Source organism: Raphanus sativus, chromosome 8 (assembly GCF_000801105.2).
Source record: "Raphanus sativus cultivar WK10039 chromosome 8, ASM80110v3, whole genome shotgun sequence".
In the NCBI taxonomy this organism is placed as follows: domain Eukaryota; kingdom Viridiplantae; phylum Streptophyta; class Magnoliopsida; order Brassicales; family Brassicaceae; genus Raphanus; species Raphanus sativus.
Genome location: NC_079518.1, coordinates 18,433,383 through 18,456,610, shown reverse-complemented (window position 1 = coordinate 18,456,610; position 23,228 = coordinate 18,433,383). Strand labels below are relative to the sequence as shown.

General features: G+C 45.9%; 1 protein-coding gene across 1 annotated transcript; it reads right to left on the bottom strand.

The window, feature by feature from the left end:
* Window positions 1–12,328: 12,328 nt before the first annotated feature.
* On the bottom strand, window positions 12,329–13,809 carry LOC130499027 (uncharacterized). The gene is made up of 3 exons (XM_056992916.1): window positions 13,596–13,809; window positions 13,111–13,526; window positions 12,329–12,949 (listed from the first exon to the last, which is right to left on the bottom strand). The coding sequence occupies exons 1-3, from the start codon at window positions 13,807–13,809 to the stop codon at window positions 12,329–12,331; spliced, it is 1,251 nt and encodes a 416-aa protein (XP_056848896.1).
* Between the last annotated feature and the right edge of the window lie 9,419 nt (window positions 13,810–23,228).

Below are 23,228 nucleotides of genomic sequence, written 5' to 3'. Positions count from 1 at the left end.
TTTATGACTCTCCCAGGATCTCATTATTGGTGGAACTTCGTAGGTAAGGGGTTTTAGTAGACGCTCTTTCTCCACGAGTTCTGATGATGAGATCTATCTGATTTGCATTCCTCCTTTTTTTTAGAGGGAACTCACTCAGCTCCCGTCGAGGGCGAACACAATGTTCTTCAGGTACGGAAGCTTCCCCACGAACGATGCCGCGTGACCCATCTTCTCACTTTGGAGGTCCTGCGCCGTAGCAAGCTATGGGGTAAGTTACTTCTTTGCGACATACGGGTATCCCTCTTTCACATAATAACTCGCGAAATACCTCTTTTTCAGAAGACAAAAGGGAAGGAGACCCTGAAGATCCGATGGTGGCTTTTAAGAAGGCCACGGATGCCATATCGGCGAGAAGGGACTCATCCAGCAGGAATGCTTCGGGCGATGGAGCCACGACTGTTGGTAACAAGCGTAGGATGATAATGAGGGATGGCGACTCCTCTCCCTCACGAGGCGGTAGGTCTAGGGAAGGTGTAAGCACGCGTTCACAGCGGCCATTGCTGACTGGATGCTCATCCGGAGGGTTGTCTGACGTGCTGGCTGACTTGAATGCCAATGTGTTCGCGAGGATGAAGGCTCTTCCCTCGGACAAGGACTCTTCTGGGATTGTTCAGCAGGTCCAGGGCGAACTCCTTCAGGTGAGATATGGATAAGACCTTGTATTATGAGTCCGCAGTTTATAAGACTTGTTTTCCTACGCAGGTCCTTTCTGATCTGCATCATCTGAAGGATCGAATAGTGGAGTAGGGTTCGTCAATGAGTCGAGATAAGGTTTTGGAATTAACCCATCAATTATCTGAGGAGAGGAGTAGGCGTGTTGCGAAGGAACTGGAGCTGAGGGACCTTCAAGCAAAGATTCGGGCCATCAAGGGTTCAGTGGAAATTGCTTCAGCTGAATCGCTTCAATTGAGCCGAGAAAGCAGGAGCTGGAGGAGACTATCGCTAAACTTCAAACAGAGGCGGAGACTTCGAAAAATATGACGACCATGGCTGTGAACGGCGCAAGGAACATCGCCCGTTGGGAAGTAATGAGAGAGTGGCTCAAAGGGCATGCCCAGAAATGGAACTTGCACAAGGAGTTCTCTCAGTACAAGACGGTGGTTTTGGCCGAAACGGAACTCGAAGATACTGAACCTCCCTCCTTTGAAGACGAACCAGCTATTCCTTTATCTAGGCGCGGCAGGCCTTAGAGGATATCTGAGCTTTTTGTAATAACGGCCTTGGACGGCCCATCTTTGCTGAAACAATGTTTTTTATACGCTTTTCTTGTCCCTTGAATTTTATCGTTGAATAATATCCTTTGCTTTTGTTCGGAATGGTTCGTAAAACCTTTGAGCGCGGTCTCCTGGGCGGAGTTTTAGGGTTTAGGATCGGGATCCTCTTGTGGCGCCGATAATTGAGGGGTATAACCCTTGCCGAACACATTTCATATCTCTAGAACACGGGAGTATCTAGATAGACTTGTAGACGTGTTGTTAGGAGTGGATCCTTGTAGGGGTTGACCCCTTGAATGGATATCAACGTCTAGGACCTGGATCCTGTTAGTATATTGATTGAATCCTGAAATGATCAGAAAAACGTTAGACCTTGTAATCCATTATTAAAAACCTTAGTTTTAGATTTGGAATGAAAGATCTTTTCTTGGAACCCTAGAGTTCTAGCTTGGTTTGAACCCTGAAGTTCTTGAGCCTTAGAACTCGAAAGTTCTTAAGGTCTTGAACCCTGAGGTCCCTTACCTGGGCCCGGAGGCTGTTTTATTGAACCCGAAGGTTTGCTCATTGAACCCTGAGGTTTTCTGAGTGTTGGGGTTTAATCTTTATATTCGGGGACCATGATTAAACCCTATGGATACCTCGAACCCGGAGGTTGATGCTTTTCAACCATGAGGTTCTTAGCAAACCCGAAGGTTGGTATTTAGGATTCGAAGATCCTTGAACCCTGGGGTTCTTACTAGATCTGAGGATCAGTTAGACCCGAAGGCCCTTGATCTACCATGAGGTGATCTAGAATCCGGAGATTTCTTACAGACCCGGAGGCTGCATTGAACTCTGAGGTTCTTTTTTAGACCTGGAGGCCGTACTAAATCCGGAGGTTATTATATACACCCTGAGGCCGTATTGAACCCTGAGGCCGTATTGAACCCTGAGGTTCGTCATAGACACTGAGGCCGTATGCGTTATGGGAGGTTTGTGATCGTATTCTGCTCCCCATGGGGGAACCACTACCGATCTGTTATTGAGAAACCGCACTCTGCCACCCGGAGGTATAAGCCACTCTCGTGAATCTCAATGATGTACTCTACCTTTCTGCAGAAAAGGTCACGCTCAGACTTACTGTGGTCTGGCGTGGGCTGCCCCGCGGAGCAACTTCACACCAGACACACTACTTTCCACGTCTGGATAAGTATTAAATTTTGGTGCTAACCGGTATTTTCGCACATTTTCTCCCTGCATATCAGCCGTCAGCATCTGATTACAGTACTTTGCAATGTACGTCATGCCCCCTGCGTGTATTTAGCTCGTAGCGTCTTGATATACCATGGATTTTACCTATTTTTACCCATGGTATATAAGTGTTTTTATATACTATTTACTATGTTTTGGAGTCTATTTAGAGTATTTACAGGTTCAGGGACGATTTGGAGATATATGGTGATTTTGGTGCCTTTTGGAGTCTTTCGCAGTGCAGAACTGAACAGACGCTTCAGAGGTTTAGCTCTCGATGGAGACCTTCCCACCGTTGGATCTAACCCATCTTTTGACACAAGATATATCTTTAAGTTAGCTTTCCAATGCCACCGGTTTGAGATCAATACAACGGTTAGATCGAAAGTTATTCCCGTTTTACGGAAGAGTAGTCAGTCTGCCTCGCGAGAGAAGACTGTCGAGAAGAGGATTGTATGTCGATTGACACAGCACACTGCATGTCGATCGACAGGGACATCAGAATGTGGGCTGAGTATATTTCATGACCGACTGAAGCCCAGGAGTCACCACAAAGTTACCAAAATACCCTTGACGACCAGAAACCCTATTTATGTTATTTCTAAGCCATTGTTGACGGCTACGCTTTCTTTTGATTCATTGTTCTTAGTTTAGGAGAGAAGAGAGGAAATCCTTCAGAGTCCTCTTAGAACTCCTTTGGTTTTTATATCTATTCTATTTCAATTTCATCTATTCATCTATGATTTCTGTGACAGCTATCATGTCTGAGTAGATCCACCTGTTAGGTTTAGGGTTCAGATAGGTTATGAGGGATTAGCCCCAAATATAGAATTTCTAAGTTGTGGTATTAATCATTGAGACTGTTCTTAACGCTTGTTCTTGAGTAATTAACCTGAACTTGATCATAGAATCATTAGGCACAAGCGAGAGCTTGGTCTCTTATCTGACTTGTCTTCTCTGATCTAGGATTGCTAGATAACAGCGAGAGCTGGTTTAGAAACCCTAGCGAACATATATTCAACCCAGGCATTAAGCCTACTAGAAGCGCGTCGATCGATATCCCGACAGGTGAATCGATCGACGGAGCGAAAGGTGTATCGATCGATACTCCTATAGAGTCATCGATCGATACTTTCTAATTGATCATCCCGACAGGTGAGATCATTGGATCTAGTAATAGATAACCTATACAACGAGAGTTGATATGTTATTCTTATAGTTGAGTTCTATAATATCATATTTTAGTATCTATATCATTATAATCTCAACCTAAATAGAAACCCTAGATCTAGCTACCAATATTCCATCAAACAACTCTTGGTTACATAAGAGCAACTGCCTTGTTCACTTTGCTTTCATTACATTCATATTTACTGCTTTATAACTGTTTGCCTAGTTAAATCTTAATATCTATAGTTTAGTGTGCGCCCTAGCTCTCTGTGGATTCGATCCCTAAGTACTACAATCGAACCTCTTATTTGAGAGAGTAAGATCACTTGTTAGGGTAATTTGAGTGATATCAAATTTGGCGCCGTTGCCAGAGACTTGAGTAATAGGTTTATTCTAGGTTTCATTTACTGTTTTAAGTTACTTACGAAAATTTTTTCTTGTTTTTCAGGTACATGCCAATTAGTACCAGAAGCAGCAAGGGAGAATTGCTTTTCTTCTCATACCCAGCACATTTAGAACGCTCGATCCGCAAAGAGAAACTCGCAGCATCGATCGATACCACTTATACATCATCGATCGACACTTGTGAAAGAGAATCGATCGACACATCATCTGCAACATTGGTCGATACCAATCTGCGAGCAACCATGAGCGAGATACTTGTGCTACAAAGGGATGAGAATGGGGACCTGCATGACCAGGATGGTCATCTGCGTAATGCAGCATGTCAGAGACTTGATGCTCAGGGGACTGTAATCCCTAACTCCGATATTGATGCTACAGGAGCTGCTATACCTGTAGATAAGAATGCTCGACAAAGGACACTGGCTGACTACAACCGTCCAGAGGAATACTATTTCAACAGATCAGCCATTCGTCTACCAGATATCCAGACACAGAATTTCGAGCTGAATCCAAAGTACTACACCCTCGTGGAACAGATACCTTACTCTGGATTATCTCACGAGCATCCTATGGACCATCTAGAAAGGTTCGAGGATCTTATTTCTCTTATCTGTATGGATGAAGTCCCTGAGGACTACTTGCTTTGCAAGCTCTTCAAATACTCACTTGTTGGAGAAGCTTCGCTTTGGCTTAAGCAGCTACCACCAGGATCTCTTACATCCTGGACCGACATCCAAAATGCATTCCTAAGAAAATTCTTTGATGAGGCACGGACTGAAGAAATAAGAGATAAAATTTGGACATTCTCTCAGGGATCTACAGAAGGTTTCAGAAGCTCTTGGGAGAGGTTCAGGAGCTACCAAAGGGACTGCCCACATCATGGTTTTACGGAGGTTCAGCTATTGATGAAGTTCTGCAATGGTATTGATGTGCAATATCATGTAATGCTGGACACTGCAAGCGATGGGAACTTTAGAACAAGGACCCCAGAGGAAGCTAAGAGACTGATTGAGAGCTTGGCGTCCAGCACCAGTGTCAAAAATCTAGATATGCACAGGATAAAATCAGCTGTAAAGGATGACAACAAGATAATTGAGGCTGAGATTGGTTCTGTACATGAAGTCTCATTTGTGGAGCACGCTATATACCAGGATGAGGATCAGTACAATTTAGAAGAGATGGAATTTATGCTAGAGGAGCGCTTGAAAGAACAGTAGGAGATCACTGAGGAGCTTAATCTGCATTTGGATTCTCTCTGCAAAGAGGTGAATGGAATGATAAATATCATTGATACCCGTTTCAAGATGTTGTGCACCCAAATTTCTCAGATTGCAAAAACTGTGAAAAATGAAAATTTTCTTCAAAGGAACGATACTATTCATGCCGGTACTATTCATCGGAGTACTGTTCACGCGGGTACTGTTCATGCGGGTACTGTTCATCCGAGTACTGTTCATCGAGGTACTGTTCATCCCGCATCGATCGACACTGTTCATCCGATATCGGTCGACACTGTTCATCCTGTATCGGTCGACACTGTTCATCATGGTACTGTTCACCGAAATACTGTTCATCGCGATACTGTTCATCGCGGTACTGTTCATCGCGGTACTGTTCATCGGGACACTGTTCACCCAGAAAATGTTCATCGGGATACTGTTCATCGTGAAACTATTCATCCCGACTGGGAAGAGCAATAGGTCGATTCCAGATGGGATAACTACTGTGGGGAAGTAATCAAACATGAGAAGTTGGAAGAAGAAGACTTTTTAGTCGAAAGTTGCATGTCCATTGGTAGCTCGTACTTATGTCGATCTACACCATCAGCTGAACATCGATCGACACCACTTTTAGGGTCATGCAGTACTGTTCAAATCCAGAGCCACTCAGATTTCGCTGCTCAACACCCACATACTCCCATCCCGTACCATGCTAAAACATATGACGTCGAGCAACACAAACAAAACGGCATCGATCGACCTCCACGGGAAAGCATCGATCGACAGCGGCTCACTATAAATCTAGTGTGTTTACCAGACCCTTATGCCCACGATTTGAATGCAACTCGCAACCCATCTCAGACGCCAGTTTGCTTAAAGACAATGGAGAAGACCAAACAGCAACCTGCAGATGCACCAGACCAAAAGCAATTGGCTCTAGTTGAAACTTCTTTCGTTGAGAGTGTCGATCGACGACATCCACCTGGTATCGATCAACACCAAATGGACGGACATGAACCTGTCATGGGACGGAAGGCAACAAAAGATGTGATTCAGATTGGGATGAGGTCGAAAGCTAAGAAACTCTATGTTCCCAAACACCTGAGGAGAGAAGCTAACAAAGCTGAACTTGATGGATTTCACAAGAGGGTGAAGAGAGTTCCTAAGGGTATGACTTTTGAGGAAGCCTTTTATAAGTATAGACTTGGTAATTTCTTCAGAGAGAGCAGAGAGACAGAAAAGGAAATGGAGATACTATTCAACAAGGTCTGCCGTAAGCCTAAGAGGACTCTAAAGAAGGAACAAGATCCTGGAAAGTTTCTGATTCCATGCTCCATAAATAACCACGATTTGCCAAACGCCGTCTGCGATACTGGATCTGCAGTCAGCATCATGGCTATAGACACTGCTGAAGTATTAGGATTAAAGACGGACCTTCAAAAGATAGTTTCTCTTTCGTTGATAACTCCAAAGCAAACTCAGCAGCCATGATTAGGAATGATAAAGTGGAGATAGGAGAATGCACTATTCCTGTGGATTTTCATGTCGTGGAGCTCAAATCAGGCAGGACATCTTCCCTTCTTTTTGGAAGAGCCTTCATGGCTACAGTGGGAGCAGTTTGTGATCTTAAGAAGAATAGGATGTGCCTAACTAATGTTGATGAAAATGTCTTCTATGATCCTGTGGAGAAGAAGAAAAGTGAAGATTTGATTTCATACATAGAGATGTTTGAAGATCCAGCACCTCTAACATATGCAGATCGCGAGTTTGCAAAATCAGGATCAACATCGATCGACATTCAACTTTCAAGATTGGTCGACAATGAGCCTCACGGATCGACCGACACAGAGCCTTTAGAATCGGTCGACAGAATCCAAATTTCAGAACAGAACGAGACTGAAAAGTCTAAGTCTGGGGGAAGACCTAGAAAGAGGAAGAAGAAAATGAAAAGGAATATAGATGCATATTCTCTATTACTGGTCCCTTCTCAGTGTCAGGAGGAAAGTCTTGAGTGTAGAGTTCGCCGCAGAGGAGGTCCAGCTTCTTTTGGTAAGGTTAGAGTGCTATCTGATCCAAAACTGAGAGACAAAGGGGAAGCATCTGCAAGAGCTTTCATCAACTGCATCAACCAAATGAGGAAGAGAGACACAGAAACTTGTTTTGGAGCAAGTTCACATCCTCATCCAGATTAAATCAGACCTCCAAAAGTCAAGCTAATGACTAAAAATAAGCGCTGAGTGGGAGGCAACTCACTATTAGGTTTGTTTTACATTTGGTTTTATTTTCATATACTACTGATTTTTGTTTTTAAATTTTGCAGGTAAAAGAAAAAAAAAAAGATGAACAGTACGCACGACACTGTAGCAATAGTGCCGAGCGATACTGTAGCATGCAAATCGATCGACACTGTAGCAGAGTTACTGTAGCAGAGTCACTGTTCATCCGAAAAAAAAATATTAGTTTTATATTTATCTATTATTGACTTTTAGTGTTTTATGTTAGTAAAAATACAGGAGATAGATTCAAGGAAGATGAGTTTCCACAAGAATCGACGATGGCTAGCTAGCATCGATCGACAGAGCATTAGGAGTATTGATCGCCACTTAACTGTGTTTGTCGACACTCACATCCAAATCAGGTACACCATTTTTCCTTGTTAAATATTGTCCTTATGATTTATTCTTCCACCAATCTTAGACTGTATAACACTGGTAACAGTGTTGTTTACGTCTGGGGGAGATCGTACTAATATTATAATTTAGATTAGCTATTTAGAATAGGGACCCGAGTAAACGATTGCCATAATATCGACCGACGAGAAGAAGTCGATATCGATCGACATAACCAAATCTGCCTAGACCAATGACAACACATTTATGTCGATCAACAACTCTTCTGGTCAGGTATTTCGCTCTAACTTGTTAAATTGAGTACTTATGGTTTATTTCTCACCAATCTCCGACTTAATAACACCATTATAGTGTTATTTAAGTCTGGGGGAGGTTCTACTGATATTGTGTTTTAGTTAGTTAAAAAAAAAAAGATCGAGGTAAACGATTGCTCAGCACATCGACTGATGAGACCAGCTCGATATCGATCGCCAGCGCTTCATATCACACGATCGATTGTCTCTTCATTGTGTCAAACGATCTCTCTAAACCATCGACCGATGAGACCATGTCGATATCGTTCGACAGCGCTTCATCTTCAACGATCGATTGTCACTTCATTGTGTCGATCGTCACCGACATTAGCGAGCTGGTATATCGTTCTTACTTGTTAATTTTGTGCTATTGCTTTATGATTTTCACCCTACTACTGGCTGTTTTACACTGGGGACAGTATAATTTAAGTCTGGGGGGATTACTAACGATTATCTACTTCATGAGTCTTATTTAAAACGTTTTCAAAAAGTTTTTATTGAGTCAAGAAGGGGATATAATCTTAATCGATTTACTACTTGTCATCTAACCACTCTTTAGACCAGTCTTAGACTTACTGATTGCAGAAGTACTAGAGATACTAAAGTGGATCAACCTGTCAACTATGTTTGCACTTGCTGAAATTGTTTGAAGGAACCAAAGCTGACCTCCAATCTAATACTGACTTGATTTGCTTGTCTTGGGGCTTGGTATACATTGGATCAGAATCCTCCTGCAAGTCTGGAAGGTAAAAAGTATGTGTGTTTCTGGTTCCCTTCCTTCTCTCTCTTCGGCATCTCGAGATCTAAGTTTATAAAGAAAAGATTGAAATGATTTCTTGAGAGGCAGAGGGGTAGGAGTGTCTCCTGCGACCCCATTATTCTAAATCTCAGGGATGATCACACATTGTGGAAACAAGGGATAGGTAAATTACGCGAGACCCCATTATTCGCTACACTTTGTCAAATGTATGAGTTACAAAAGCAATGTCAATGAGATAGACTAGATGACCTGTGTTGGCATCAAAATCTGTTGAAATTGAAACTAATAAGAGATTCAGAGAAGAGAGATGAGGGGAGAAAGGGATGAGAAGACTACCTGTGTGTTCAGAAACTTGTTTGAGTTGAGTCCATGTGTCCTTTGATCGATACTCCCAAGGTAAAGCCTACACTTTTATTTTTATGCAAGAAATGAGGTTAGTAGAGGGGATTGTCAGACATGATCTGTTAGGTTGTGGAACTAGTGGAATTTGGTTGCGATACTAGGATATGGTATGATGTGCTTTTAAGGTTAAGATGTTTAATGATTTGGTTTACACTAATAAAGAGATGATGAACTGAGTTTTTAAAATCTTTTAAGTCCCTGCTGTTTTCAAACCTCTTTCAGAGAGACTGCCCGGTTGTTTTGCTTGAGGACAAGCAAAAGGATAAGTCTGGGGGAGTTGATATACCATTGATTTTACCTATTTTTACCCATGGTATATAAGTGTTTTATATACTATTTACTATGTTTTGGAGTCTATTTAGAGTATTTACAGGTTCAGGGACGATTTGGAGATATATGGTGATTTTGGTGTCTTTTGGAGTCTTTCGCAGTGCAGAACTGCACAGACGCTTCAAAGGTTTAGCTCTCGATGGAGACCTTCCCACCGTTGGATCTAGCCCATCGTTTGACACAAGATAGAGAGTTAAGTTAGCTTTCCAATGCCACCGGTTTGAAATCAATCCAACGGTTAGATCAAAAGTTATTCCCGTTTTACGGAAGAGTTGTCAGTCTGCCTCGCGAGAGAAGACTGTCGAGAAGAGGATTGTATGTCGATCGACACAGCACACTGCATGTCGATCGACAGGGACATCAGAATGTGGGCTGAGTATATTTCATGACCGACTGAAGCCCAGGAGTCACCACAAAGTTACCAAAATACCCTTGACGACCAGAAACCCTATTTATGTTATTTCTAAGCCATTGTTGACGGCTACGCTTTCTACGCTTTCTTTTGATTCATTGTTCTTAGTTTAGGAGAGAAGAGAGGAACTCCTTCAGAGTCCTCTTGGAACTCCTTTGGTTTTTATATCTATTCTATTGCAATTTCATCTATTCATCTATGATTTCTGTGACAGCTATCATGTCTGAGTAGATCCACCTGTTAGGTTTAGGGTTCAGATAGGTTATGAGGGATTAGCCCCAAATATAGAATTGCTAAGTTGTGGTATTAATCATTGAGACTGTTCTTAATGCTTGTTCTTGAGTAATTAACCTGAACTTGATCATAGAATCATTAGGCACAAGCGAGAGCTTGGTCTCTTATCTGACTTGTCTTCTCTGATCTAGGATTGCTAGATAACAGCGAGAGCTGGTTTAGAAACCCTAGCGAACATATATTCAACCCACGCATTAAGCCTACTAGAAGCGCGTCGATCGATATCCCGACAGGTGAATCGATCGACGGAGCGAAAGGTGTATCGATCGATACTCCTATAGAGTCATCGATCGACACTTTCTAATTGATCATCCCGACAGGTGAGATCATTGGATCTATTAATAGATAACCTATACAACGAGAGTTGATATGTTATTCTTATAGTTGAGTTCTATAATATCATATTTTAGTATCTATTTCATTATAATCCCAACCTGAATAGAAACCCTAGATCTAGCTACCAATATTCCATCAAACAACTCTTGATTAAATAAGAGCAACTGCCTTGTTCACTTTGCTTTCATTACATTCATATTTACTGCTTTATAACTGTTTGCCTAGTTAAATCTTAATATCTATAGTTTAGTGTGCGCCCTAGCTCTCTGTGGATTCGATCCCTAAGTACTACAATCGAACCTCTTATTTGAGAGAGTAAGATCACTTGTTAGGATAATTTGAGTGATATCACGTCTTTAACACAGGATTTGGGTAGCACTAGTACGGTGGTCCCCACTTAATTCTTGGACTTATAGCCTTTACGCAGGGCCCGAGATGCATACAATGTAATAGGGTTGATCAGACTTGTTGCTTATATGTCGTATACCCATGTGAGTAGTCTCACTAGTGTATATAGGTTTGCTGAGGTCTAAGATTCCTTAAGACCTGACCTAGCTAGTATGTACCTTTAACTACAGTAGAGTTCCTATAACCCCTTTAGCCGTAACTAATAATGTATTTTATAAGCTTAGTCCGGAGACGTTATCGCATACATAGGAGTAGGATACCAGTGTACTTAAATATATCATAATAATAGTAGTAGTATATAGAGCTTGACCCGGGGATCTTACTCTAGAAGTGATAGAATTTGAGGTGCAAGGCATTCCAGCAGTTGGGTTGGACCTTGCCGTCGCTGTCTTCCAGCTTATAGGCTCCTACCCCTTGCACCTCTATTACCTTATAGGGACCTTCCCATCCAGGAGCGAGTTTTCCGGCTGATTTGTCCCTTGTGTGGTCACAGACTCGCCTTAGGACCCAATCCCCTTTCTGGAAGGTTCTGGATCTGACCTTTTTATTGTAGCTCTTGGCGACTTTCAACTGGTAGGATGCATTTCTAAGGCGGGCCGCCTCCCTTTTTTTGTCGAGTAGGTCTAGACTCAGGGACATTAGCTCGTTGTTCTCCTCCTGGGAGAGGAATTCAGAGACCGTGGTCCTTACGTGCACCTCTGTGGGTATCGCCGCATCAGCACCTTAGACAAGGGAGAAAGGAGTCTCTTGGGTAGCCGTCTTCAGGGTTGTCCGATAGGCCTAGAGTACTCCGTGTAGTTCTTCTACCCATCGTCCATGGGCGTCTTCTAGGCGCTTCTTGAGCATGTTCACCACTGTCTTGTTAGTGAATTCTGCTTGGCCATTAGATTGAGGGTGTCGTGGTGCTGAGTATGAGAGCTTGATGTTCTAGTCCTTGCAGAACTTTCGGAAGTTATAGCTTGTGAACTGTGGTCCGTTGTCTGTGACGATCTCATGGGAAGTTCCGAAACGTATGATCACGTTAGTCCATAGGAATTTCCTGATTTGGATATCCGTTATCTTGGCTAGTGCTTCGGCCTCCACCCATTTGGTGAAATAGTCTGTCACGACTAGGAGGAAAATCTTTTGCCCCGGTGCCATAGGGAACTTTCCTACGATGTCCATGCCCAATTTTCGGAAGGGCTAAGGAGAACTTAGAGATTTGAGGTTCTCTGGTGGAAGGTTGGGGATTGGCGCGTGCTTCTGGCATTGACTGCAGAGCTTTGCTTGTTTGAGGGAGTCCCTCGCCATGGTTGGCCAATAGTATCCTGCTCTTCTAGCTCTGAGTACCAGGCTCCGACCACTAGAGTGGGAACCACATTCTCCTTCATGCAGCTCTTCTAATATCCTGGCGGCTTCTCTAGGGGTAAGACATCGTAGATAGGGTCCTGAAAAGGATCTTCGGTATAGTTTCCCCTCGGAAAAGCAATACCTTGCAGCTTGGCGCCTTATCTTCTGACTTTCGTCTTGATCTTCAGGCAAGGTGTCATACCTTAGGTAGTTGATTATGGGCGTCATCCAGGTCTCTCCTTCGTCTACCACAGATATTTCTTCAGGTTTCGTCTTCTTTTCGGTCGCGGGCCATTGGAGTACCAGTAATGGGATGCTCATATGACTTGTAGTCTCTAGGGCAGACCCTAGGTTAGCTAGGGCGTCAGCCTGGGAGTTGTGCTCCCTAGGAATCTGGGTGAGCTTACAATGTCGGAACCTGTCGAGTAGTCGCTTAGCCACAGATAGGTACCCGACCATACTCGGATCTTTCGCCTGATAGTCTCCTTGGACTTATCTTATGATCAATTGTGAGTTGCTGAAGACCTGGATATCTTCCACCTGAAGACCTGGATGTCTCGTTTGGCGAGTGTCAGCCCTGCTATTAGAGCTTCATACTCAGCTTCGTTGTTCGTTGCTTTGAAGTTGCAACGTACGGCCCTTGAGGCTGATTCCGCCGTGGGGGAAGTTAGGACCAGTCCCACGCATGCGCCCCTTATGTTACTAGACCCATCGACGTACAGTATCCATTCACCTTTCTCCCCTTCGCTATCACGAAGCTTTACCTCTTGTTCCAGGGCTGGAAGCATGGCAGAAGAGAATTCAGCTACGAAATCCGCTAGGACTTGCGATTTGATGGCTGTTGCGGGCCGGAAGATCACATCGTATTCCCCCAGCTCTATAGCCCATTTTGCTAGACGTCCAGAAACTTCTGGCTTATGCAGAACTGCCTTGATAGGGAAGGATGTGACTACCACGATTTGATGAGCCTCGAAGTAGGGACGCAGATTTCGGGCAGCATTGACTAGAGCAAGGGCCAGCTTCTCGAGGTGACTATAGCGGGTCTCCGCGTCTAGTAAAGATTTGCTCACGTAGTAGATAGGATGTTGTTTTCTTCCTTCTTGCCTTACTAGGACCGCACTGACTGCGTGTTCCGATACCGCCAGATAGAGCAACAGGACCTCTCCTTCCAAGGGTTTTGAGAGGATAGGTGGAGTAGTGAGATAGGCCTTTAGATCGGACAGGGCTTGCTCACATTTCTCGGTCTTTTGGAAGTCCTTGGGGTCCTTTAGGGTTTCGAAGAAAGCGTGCGACTTGTCGGATAGCCTGGAGATGAATCTGCTCAAGGTGGTCATCCTTCCTGTCAATCTTTGCACCTCCTTAACGTTGCAAGGGGAAGGTATCACCTGAATCGCTCTCACCTGCTCTGGATTTGCTTTAATGCCCCTGTGGGTGACTATGTACCCTAGGAACTTTCCAGAGCTTACTCCGAATGAGCACTTTGAAGGGTTCAGCTTCATGTTGTACCTCCTGAGAGGGGTGAAGGCTTGTTGAAGGTGTGAGATATGGTCTTCGGCGTCTAGTGTGAGGGTCTAAACTCACTACCTGGTTTTTAGATCATGTTAAGGTTAAAAGGAAAGATAACGTGGGATGAATCCCGTAAGAACTTGTAGAATGAATGATGATTTTGTATTGATGATTTTGGTAAAGAATGGTTACAAAGAATGTATATCAGAATGATTACAAAGATGGTAAATGTTTTAGAGTTTGGGTGTATGATCGTGAAAATGAATAGGAGTCGAATATGTGTTGAATCGGACCCCCCTCTTTAGTCCTCGCTCTTCTCTTTAAATAGCCTTGGACTTCTCTTGATTATCTTTAACTGATCTCCGAGATCTTCTCCGATTGTTGAGGAATCCGCAATGTGGGAACCAAAATTCGCACTGTCGATTTTAAGTAAGTAAATCGGAGGAAAGCTAAGTAAACCTAACTTTCCCTGAAGGTCCGGATTCTCTGCGACAACCAACGACAAGTGATCAAATAAATGCGGAAATGTTTTATTAAGATTTGAGACTGGACCTTAAGGAAGGCTGCCTACGTACCCCTTTCGAGGATCAAGTCGGACGTAGTTCAGTTGGAGTTGTTTGAACAAGAGATCGAACTGCCTGGCGGAGTTCGTCTAGTACGAGCGTTAGTCATAGAAACGGGCATGTCGAGAATAATGCCTAGGGTTTCTATGTGCGGAACTCTAAGTACAACAAGGGTTTTGTTAAGAGTTGGGACTGGACCTTGAGAAAGGCTGCCTACGTACCCCTTTCGAGGATCAAGTCGGACGTAGTTCAGTTGGAAAGATTTGAACAAGAGATCGAACTGCCTGGCGGAGTTCGTCTAGTACGAGCGTTTGTCATAGAAACGGGCGTGTCGAGAATAACGCCTAGGGTTTCTATGAGCGGAACTCTAAGTAAAAGGATTGTTAGATCCTTCCGAGAGAGACAGGAGCCTGCGGACAAGATGAAAATAGAACGAGAGGCGGCCGGACGTTCTAGGTCCTACCTTGCTAGTCTACCGCCTAAATTCTAAGTTCTTAACCTAACAGGAGCTTTCTAGGTCTCCAATCTCGGATTTCTCTCTCTCTTAATGATTTTCGCTCTGCCTTTCTTCCTCTCCCAAAGCTCCTTTATATACTCCTTCTTATGACGGTCTATTCTCCTCCTGGGCCGCAAGGCGGGCTTCTTTCCATTTTCGTCGGCTTTCATCGGGAAACTTGACATTTATCTTCGGGAAACTTGACATTTATCCTTCCAGAAATTTAGCATTTATCTCGCTATGCAAAGATAAACGTAAATCGTCGTATCTATCTCAGATAATCGTAAACGGACTGTCCGATCGTGTTTAGTCCCTTTCGGGCCGTTTCCAGGACTTCCGTGGTTTTCTACGATCTCTCCGGAAGTTCTTCATTCATTCGTAGAGTTGAGACGAGTGGTGTCTTAAGATAACCATCGCTGTTTCGTACGAAGAATTTAAGATCTTCCTTCCGGTTGATACCTTACGAGTTTCCGAAGTGTTTCCGACGGTCTTTGATTGGAGTAAGGACTGGAGTTTCGTACACGGAATCTCGATGATTCGTCCTGCGAGGACTTGAGAAAAACTCAAAGTACAAACTTCAGACTGCCGGGGACTGGGATTCGTGTACCGAAGATCGTTATCCGAAGACCCGAGCCAGCACGGGGCTAGTCGCCCGGCGGTCATGGCCAGCACGGGCGCTAGCGGCGGCGGCCACGGCCAGCACGGGGCTAGCCGCCCGGCGGCCACGGCCAGCACGGGCGCTAGCCGCCGGCGGCCACGGCCAGCACGGGGCTAGCCGCCCGGCGGCCACGGCCAGCACGGGCGCTAGCCGCCGGCGGCCACGGCCAGCACGGGGCTAGCCGCCCGGCGGCCACGGCCAGCACGGGCGCTAGCCGCCGGCGGCCACGGCCAGCACGGGGCTAGCCGCCCGGCGGCCACGACCAGCACGGGCGCTAGCCGCCGGCGGCCACGGCCAGCACGGGGCTAGCCGCCCGGCGGCCACGGCCAGCACGGGCGCTAGCCGCCGGCGGCCACGGCCAGCACGGGGGCTAGCCGCCGGCGGCTACGACCAGCACGTGCGTCTCGACGAGGGCTTCGATTTGATATGTTGATCGTTTTCTGGGTCCTCACGGTTTGAGAGAACGGGCTCTTTGAAGTTTTAAGGCGGATTCCTTGTCGTTCGGCCTATCCAAACTTAGATCACTTCCCGTTTCTTCCTTATACTTTCGTATGACAAATAGACTTAGCCGTTGATTTCGAGATAACCATTTTTGACCCCAACAGTTAGCCCCCCAGCATGCAAGATGCGGGAGCGATCTTGCGGGCGGAAGATTATGAGTTGAAAATCGAAATTTTTGGCTAAGAGTATTTCATTGCGGAAATCCACATCACCTTTGATTGGCGATCTTGAACGTGACGTCGGGAAGACCGTGAGTTCGTTGCTCAACTTCGACTCGATTCTTGCTGGTCTGAAATCCGTGTGCACCTTGTCCTGCATTCGGAGGGTTAGGAGGACCAGGACCACGCAGTCAAGGATCGCGAAGCCGGCGCATATGAGACATGCAGTGGTGGTGCGACCAATGGAGGCGACGGTGAGACCGTTCCTACTTTGGGTGAGTTTTGAGGATGAAGGTGATGCTCCGGGGAGCGTCTAGGTTTATCAATCCCTTTAGAGATTTTTATTTTGATTACATTTCGGCCGTTGGTTGGCCATTATGTATGATTTCGGGACTGGCCGTTGCTGGCTTTGAGTCCCTGCCCTTTTTAGGGCGTTGTATTGAACTCGCGGTATGCATTTATAAAATATTTTGCGTTTAGAACTTCTGTTTGTCGAAGTTAGAGGGGCAGGGTGTGAGTTGTCGTCTCATTCCTGCCTCCCTGACGATCACCGTATCCGTAGTTTGTACAAAGCGAGATTTTCCTGCGGTTTACGATTTACGCGAAAATTCGTGAAAACGTTCAGACTTGAGTGAAGAGACAAGTTTTGGGATCTCGCGTCGTTGACGCTTTGTCTATGAGATGTTAAGATACCAGCAAGGCTGGGTTTAGGGCAAGACCTAGGTTTACTCTCAGACTGAGGCTGTGCGATGACAAATCGGCTTTCGTTTTGCCTGTTTGTGATTTTAACCTGATTCGTACCGTTTTAAAATCCGCGAAGTGGTATCGGCTTATATGATTTGTCTGGGCACGAATCGAGCTACTTCCTTTACGAAGTGCTGAACCAAATTTGGATTTTTTGTATAGCGCGCTATGGGATCCTTGTCGGATGTAAAGAGCCTACCCTTTAGGTGGCTTGTCTGTTTAGGACGTTAGAGTTCGTTTGTTGTGATCAGCAACAACGAAATGATGCCGTTTTGAAGGCGTATGAATTTGTTATCGAAAAATGTTTATCCGAGCACGAAGCGACGTCTCGCAGTGCTGCGATTTTATTTTTCTCATGCCATAAGAGGATTATGGGCTTTCGCTTATGATGTGATTTATACTTTCGTCAAGTGTTAAGGATAGAATCCGAGTAGTCACTTCGGATTGTGATTTTGTCGCTTGGTTCGTATGCTACTTTTTAGCAAGCGATTTTAGGTGTAAGCGATGAGAGACATGTGTCTGGATGTGATAATCTTTTTATGGATACTGGATCCATTGTCGCAGCCGTTTAGCAATTGGCGAGTTTGTTTGTGAAGAGTTTCGAAAATTCGGTTTCTGTTTGCAAAGAGTTTCGAAAATCCGGTTTTTTCAAAAAACGTGGGTTTATACAAGCATACACATTTCAAACGTGTACGAGTTAATTTTCCCTTGTGCCGCATTTCAAATGTTCGCGGGCTTGGAGATGTTTTGCGAATGTCCGTAGTCAGAAACTGTTGTTTCAGTTTGGACGCGCAAGTTATAAAATTTTGATCGAGGAATTAGGACCAGGGGTCGCGTATATTTGACCCAGGGAGAAGTGTCTACCTTCGCTTTGCTTCGCGAAGTGTTGGCCTTCCGGGACTCGTATAACTCTTGGAGCTTTGTTACGAGTGTTTCTTTTCATGCTTTGTTTACGGGGCGTATTGAAATTAATCAGTCGATGTTAAGTTCAAATTTTTCCGTTAACCGAATGGCTGTTAGGACTGATTTTACTACAAGAAATTTATCGCATGATTTCCGCTTTTGGGCTATGCGACAGAGTTGCTTGCGTAATGGTCACTTGGCATTTTATGACAAATCGATGATTATCGTTTGGCCCTTAAGTGATTGGAGCGGCGATCGTTCAGCTGTTTTGTCTTGGCGTGAAGGCTGTGTTCAGCCGTTTAACCAAGGAGTTGGTAAACGATCAGACCGCGATCCTTTCGTATTAAGGTCATGGTGATGCCGAATTCAGGTTCGGGCTTTTTGGAAAGGCGTAGTTGGCGAGGGCCGAATAGCGTTCGTTGAGATAGACATGCAAATCTTAGCGGAGTTTTCCAAGTTACGGGTGATGGCTTTTTGAAATGATTTTCCACTTTAGGTTTCAGTAATCGATGACTGGTTTCATGGAAATAGAAAATCGCAGATAGTCAAAGTAGCACTGTTTCCGTGGTTTACACGGGAAATGTTTCCGCTTTGATTTCGAAAGTTGCTTCGGGTTACTCATGAAGTTTTACCGAAGGTTATTTCGTTAATTTTGTAGCTCACCGTCGTGCCATTAGTCTCACGGAAGCGGAAAGAGTATGCCAAGGATGCGCGGTGATCGTTTCTCGGTTTTTCGAGAGATTAGATCGGTTTGCGCGTTCTGCCTAGACAGTCAAGAAACAATAGAACGAAACTGGAGAAAATGCCTAAGACTTATCTTGCTAGACTATCCACCTAGGTTCTAAGTTCCCTAAATTTTACGGCAGTTTACAAGACGTTCCCATTCCTTTCCTACGAAAAAATTAAACCTTGATAAAATTTTCTAAGTCGGGCGTACCGTAGTCTCATTGATTACTCGAGATTGCCTCATGTCCGTTCCTCTTTGTCTTCTACCGTTTCATCGTCAAAGGTCTTCGAAAAGTCCGATACTGAATCGAGAATCGATTTTTGATGAAACATGAAGGAGCAGTGCAGAATCGTTGCAGAATCGTTGAAGCAAAGGGAGGAGAAGTAGGCGAAACTCGAAGAAGGCTAAGGTGGGTAGACAAGTGAAAACGAATGGCAAGATGTCACTTGAGTGGGGCTTCTTGTTTCGTCAAGCTATGAGCGAACTGGTCAGGTCAAGAAGCTTACGATCTTGTTATACTTTACGAATGATGTTTCGTAAAATATTGTTGAGCTGAGAGTTTTTTCACAAAATGTTGTCGAGTTAATTTTACGGAAACTGTTTTGTAAAATGTTGTCGAGTTTAATCATGCAAAAGCTGTCTCGTGAAATATTTTTCGAGAATTTATTTTACGAAAGGTGTTCCGTAAAATGTTATCGAATTTTAGCATTAGAAACGCTGATTTTCGTTGGCCTCCATACTTATCGGGAAACTTGACATTAATCTTCGGGAAACTTAGCATTTATCTTGTTACGTAAAGATAAATGTAAATCGTCGTGTCTATCTTAGATAATCGTAAACGGACTGTCCGATCACGTTTGGTCCCTTTCGGGCCGTCTCTAGGACTTCCGTTGTTTTCTACGATTTCTTTGGAAGTTCTTCATTCGTTCATAGAGTTGAGATGAGTGGTGTCTTAAGATAACCATCGCTGTTTCGTACGAAGAATTTAAGATCTTCCTTCCCGTTGATATCTTACGAGTTTCCGAAGTGTTCCCGACGGTCTTAGCTTGGAGTAAGAACCGGAGTTTCGTACGCGGAATCTCAATGATTTGTCCTGCGAGGACTTTGGGAAAGACTCGAAGTACAGATTTCTGACGGCCGGGGCCTGGGACTTGTGTACCAGAGATTGTTGTCCGAAGACCCGAGCCAGCACGGGGCTAGCCGCCCGGCGGCCACGGCCAGCACAGACGCTAGTCGCCGGCGGCTACGGCCAGCACGGGGCTAGCCGCCCGGCGGCCACGGCCAGCACGGGTGCTAGCCGCCAGCGGCCACGGCCGGCACGGGGCTAGCCGCCCGGCGGCCATGGCCAGCACGGGCGCTAGCCGCCGGCGGCCACAGCCAGCACGGGGCTAGCCTCCCGGCGGCCACGGCCAGCACGGGCACTAGCCGCCCGGCGGCTACGGCCGAGGCCGGGGTCGGCTGCTCGGTTCCTGAGTGTTCGTGTTCGTTATGTTGATGTCGATTCCCGGCATATCTTCCGCAGTCCAAGCGAACGTGTTAAGGTTCTTCTTGAGACACGCGATGAGTTCTGCTTTCGACGGATCGCGGAGATTGGCTCCAATCTCCACGCACCGCTCTGGGTTAGTCTCGTCGAGGCAGACCGAAATTACCGGTTCGCAAGTGGGCTCACGTTTCCCTTCTAGGACCTCAGCTCTTTGCGTTTGCCAGAAGATTTCTGGAGGGTCCTGCGATGCTGGTTCGTGGGTTGCTTGCTTTTTTGGTTTAATTTCGGGCTCGGAGTTTTTCCGTTTTAACCCAGTGGCCAAGCAGACTTGCGGCGCTTTACGATCTCCTTGTATTGTTTCCACTCCGTAGAGGGTTGGAAATTTGAGGCACAGATGGAAAGTCGAGGGGATCTCTCGCATGGAATTTAACCACGGAGTCCCGACGATCGCGTTATATGCTGCTGACCGAGAGATCGACCGAGCCGAGGGTCATAGTGATGTTTCCTGAGAGTCCGATTATCGGATTGGGATCGTCCGTGATAGCGTTTAGGTCGATTCCCATCCTCTCGAGGGTGTTTTTATATATAATATTTGTCGAGCATCCGGTGTCGACCAATATTCTCGCTACGTCGATGTCCTGGATCGTTAGTCTGATAACGAGGAGTTCGTTGTGAGGTTTGGCTTGACCAGCCGTTGCTCTATCCCCGAATGACACGATGTTGTGGACAGGTGATGTGGCCGTGCTGTTGTTACCAATCGTAGGTTTTTGAGTAAGAGAATCCGACCCACCCTCCTTCTAGCGCCAAACTGTGGGAACCGAAATTCGCACTGTCGATTTTAAGTAAGTAAATCGGAGGAAAGCTAAGTAAACCTAACTTTCCCTGAAGGTCCGGATTCTCTGCGACAACCAACAACAAGTGATCAAATAAATGCGGAAATGTTTTATTAAGATTTGAGACTGGACCTTAAGGAAGGCTGCCTACGTACCCCTTTCGAGGATCAAGTCGGACGTAGTTCAGTTGGAGTTGTTTGAACAAGAGATCGAACTGCCTGGCGGAGTTCGTCTAGTACGAGCGTTAGTCATAGAAACGGGCATGTCGAGAATAATGCCTAGGGTTTCTATGTGCGGAACTCTAAGTACAACAAGGGTTTTGTTAAGAGTTGGGACTGGACCTTGAGAAAGGCTGCCTACGTACCCCTTTCGAGGATCAAGTCGGACGTAGTTCAGTTGGAAAGATTTGAACAAGAGATCGAACTGCCTGGCGGAGTTCGTCTAGTACGAGCGTTTGTCATAGAAACGGGCGTGTCGAGAATAACGCCTAGGGTTTCTATGAGCGGAACTCTAAGTAAAAGGATTGTTAGATCCTTCCGAGAGAGACAGGAGCCTGCGGACAAGATGAAAATAGAACGAGAGGCGGCCGGACGTTCTAGGTCCTACCTTGCTAGTCTACCGCCTAAATTCTAAGTTCTTAACCTAACAGGAGCTTTCTAGGTCTCCAATCTCGGATTTCTCTCTCTCTTAATGATTTTCGCTCTGCCTTTCTTCCTCTCCCAAAGCTCCTTTATATACTCCTTCTTATGACGGTCTATTCTCCTCCTGGGCCGCAAGGCGGGCTTCTTTCCATTTTCGTCGGCTTTCATCGGGAAACTTGACATTTATCTTCGGGAAACTTGACATTTATCCTTCCAGAAATTTAGCATTTATCTCGCTATGCAAAGATAAACGTAAATCGTCGTATCTATCTCAGATAATCGTAAACGGACTGTCCGATCGTGTTTAGTCCCTTTCGGGCCGTTTCCAGGACTTCCGTGGTTTTCTACGATCTCTCCGGAAGTTCTTCATTCATTCGTAGAGTTGAGACGAGTGGTGTCTTAAGATAACCATCGCTGTTTCGTACGAAGAATTTAAGATCTTCCTTCCGGTTGATACCTTACGAGTTTCCGAAGTGTTTCCGACGGTCTTTGATTGGAGTAAGGACTGGAGTTTCGTACACGGAATCTCGATGATTCGTCCTGCGAGGACTTGAGAAAAACTCAAAGTACAAACTTCAGACTGCCGGGGACTGGGATTCGTGTACCGAAGATCGTTATCCGAAGACCCGAGCCAGCACGGGGCTAGTCGCCCGGCGGTCATGGCCAGCACGGGCGCTAGCCGCCGGCGGCCACGGCCAGCACGGGGCTAGCCGCCCGGCGGCCACGGCCAGCACGGGCGCTAGCCGCCGGCGGCCACGGCCAGCACGGGGCTAGCCGCCCGGCGGCCACGGCCAGCACGGGCGCTAGCCGCCGGCGGCCACGGCCAGCACGGGGCTAGCCGCCCGGCGGCCACGGCCAGCACGGGCGCTAGCCGCCGGCGGCCACGGCCAGCACGGGGCTAGCCGCCCGGCGGCCACGACCAGCACGGGCGCTAGCCGCCGGCGGCCACGGCCAGCACGGGGCTAGCCGCCCGGCGGCCACGGCCAGCACGGGCGCTAGCCGCCGGCGGCCACGGCCAGCACGGGGGCTAGCCGCCCGGCGGCTACGACCAGCACGTGCGTCTCGACGAGGGCTTCGATTTGATATGTTGATCGTTTTCTGGGTCCTCACGGTTTGAGAGAACGGGCTCTTTGAAGTTTTAAGGCGGATTCCTTGTCGTTCGGCCTATCCAAACTTAGATCACTTCCCCTTTCTTCCTTATACTTTCGTATGACAAATAGACTTAGCCGTTGATTTCGAGATAACCATTTTTGACCCCAACACGCAACAGCTTCCCTTTGACCGGGTTCTGCGCTCCTTTTGTTATGATGTGAGCTTCCTCTTCACTGTGACCTCTTCGAAGATTGCCCTTAGCTTCCAGCCTCCGGCTTTGTATTAAACCTTAGCTAAGGTCGCCGATACGCGTTGGGCTTTATCTCGGCCCAATACTTTTTTTGGTTTCATCGTCAGCTAACGGGACATATTTGGGCCCAACAGTTGCCCCCAGCTTTCAAGATTAGACTTCGTTATTCTCTGGAGCTAGACCTAGCCGTCCAACCTA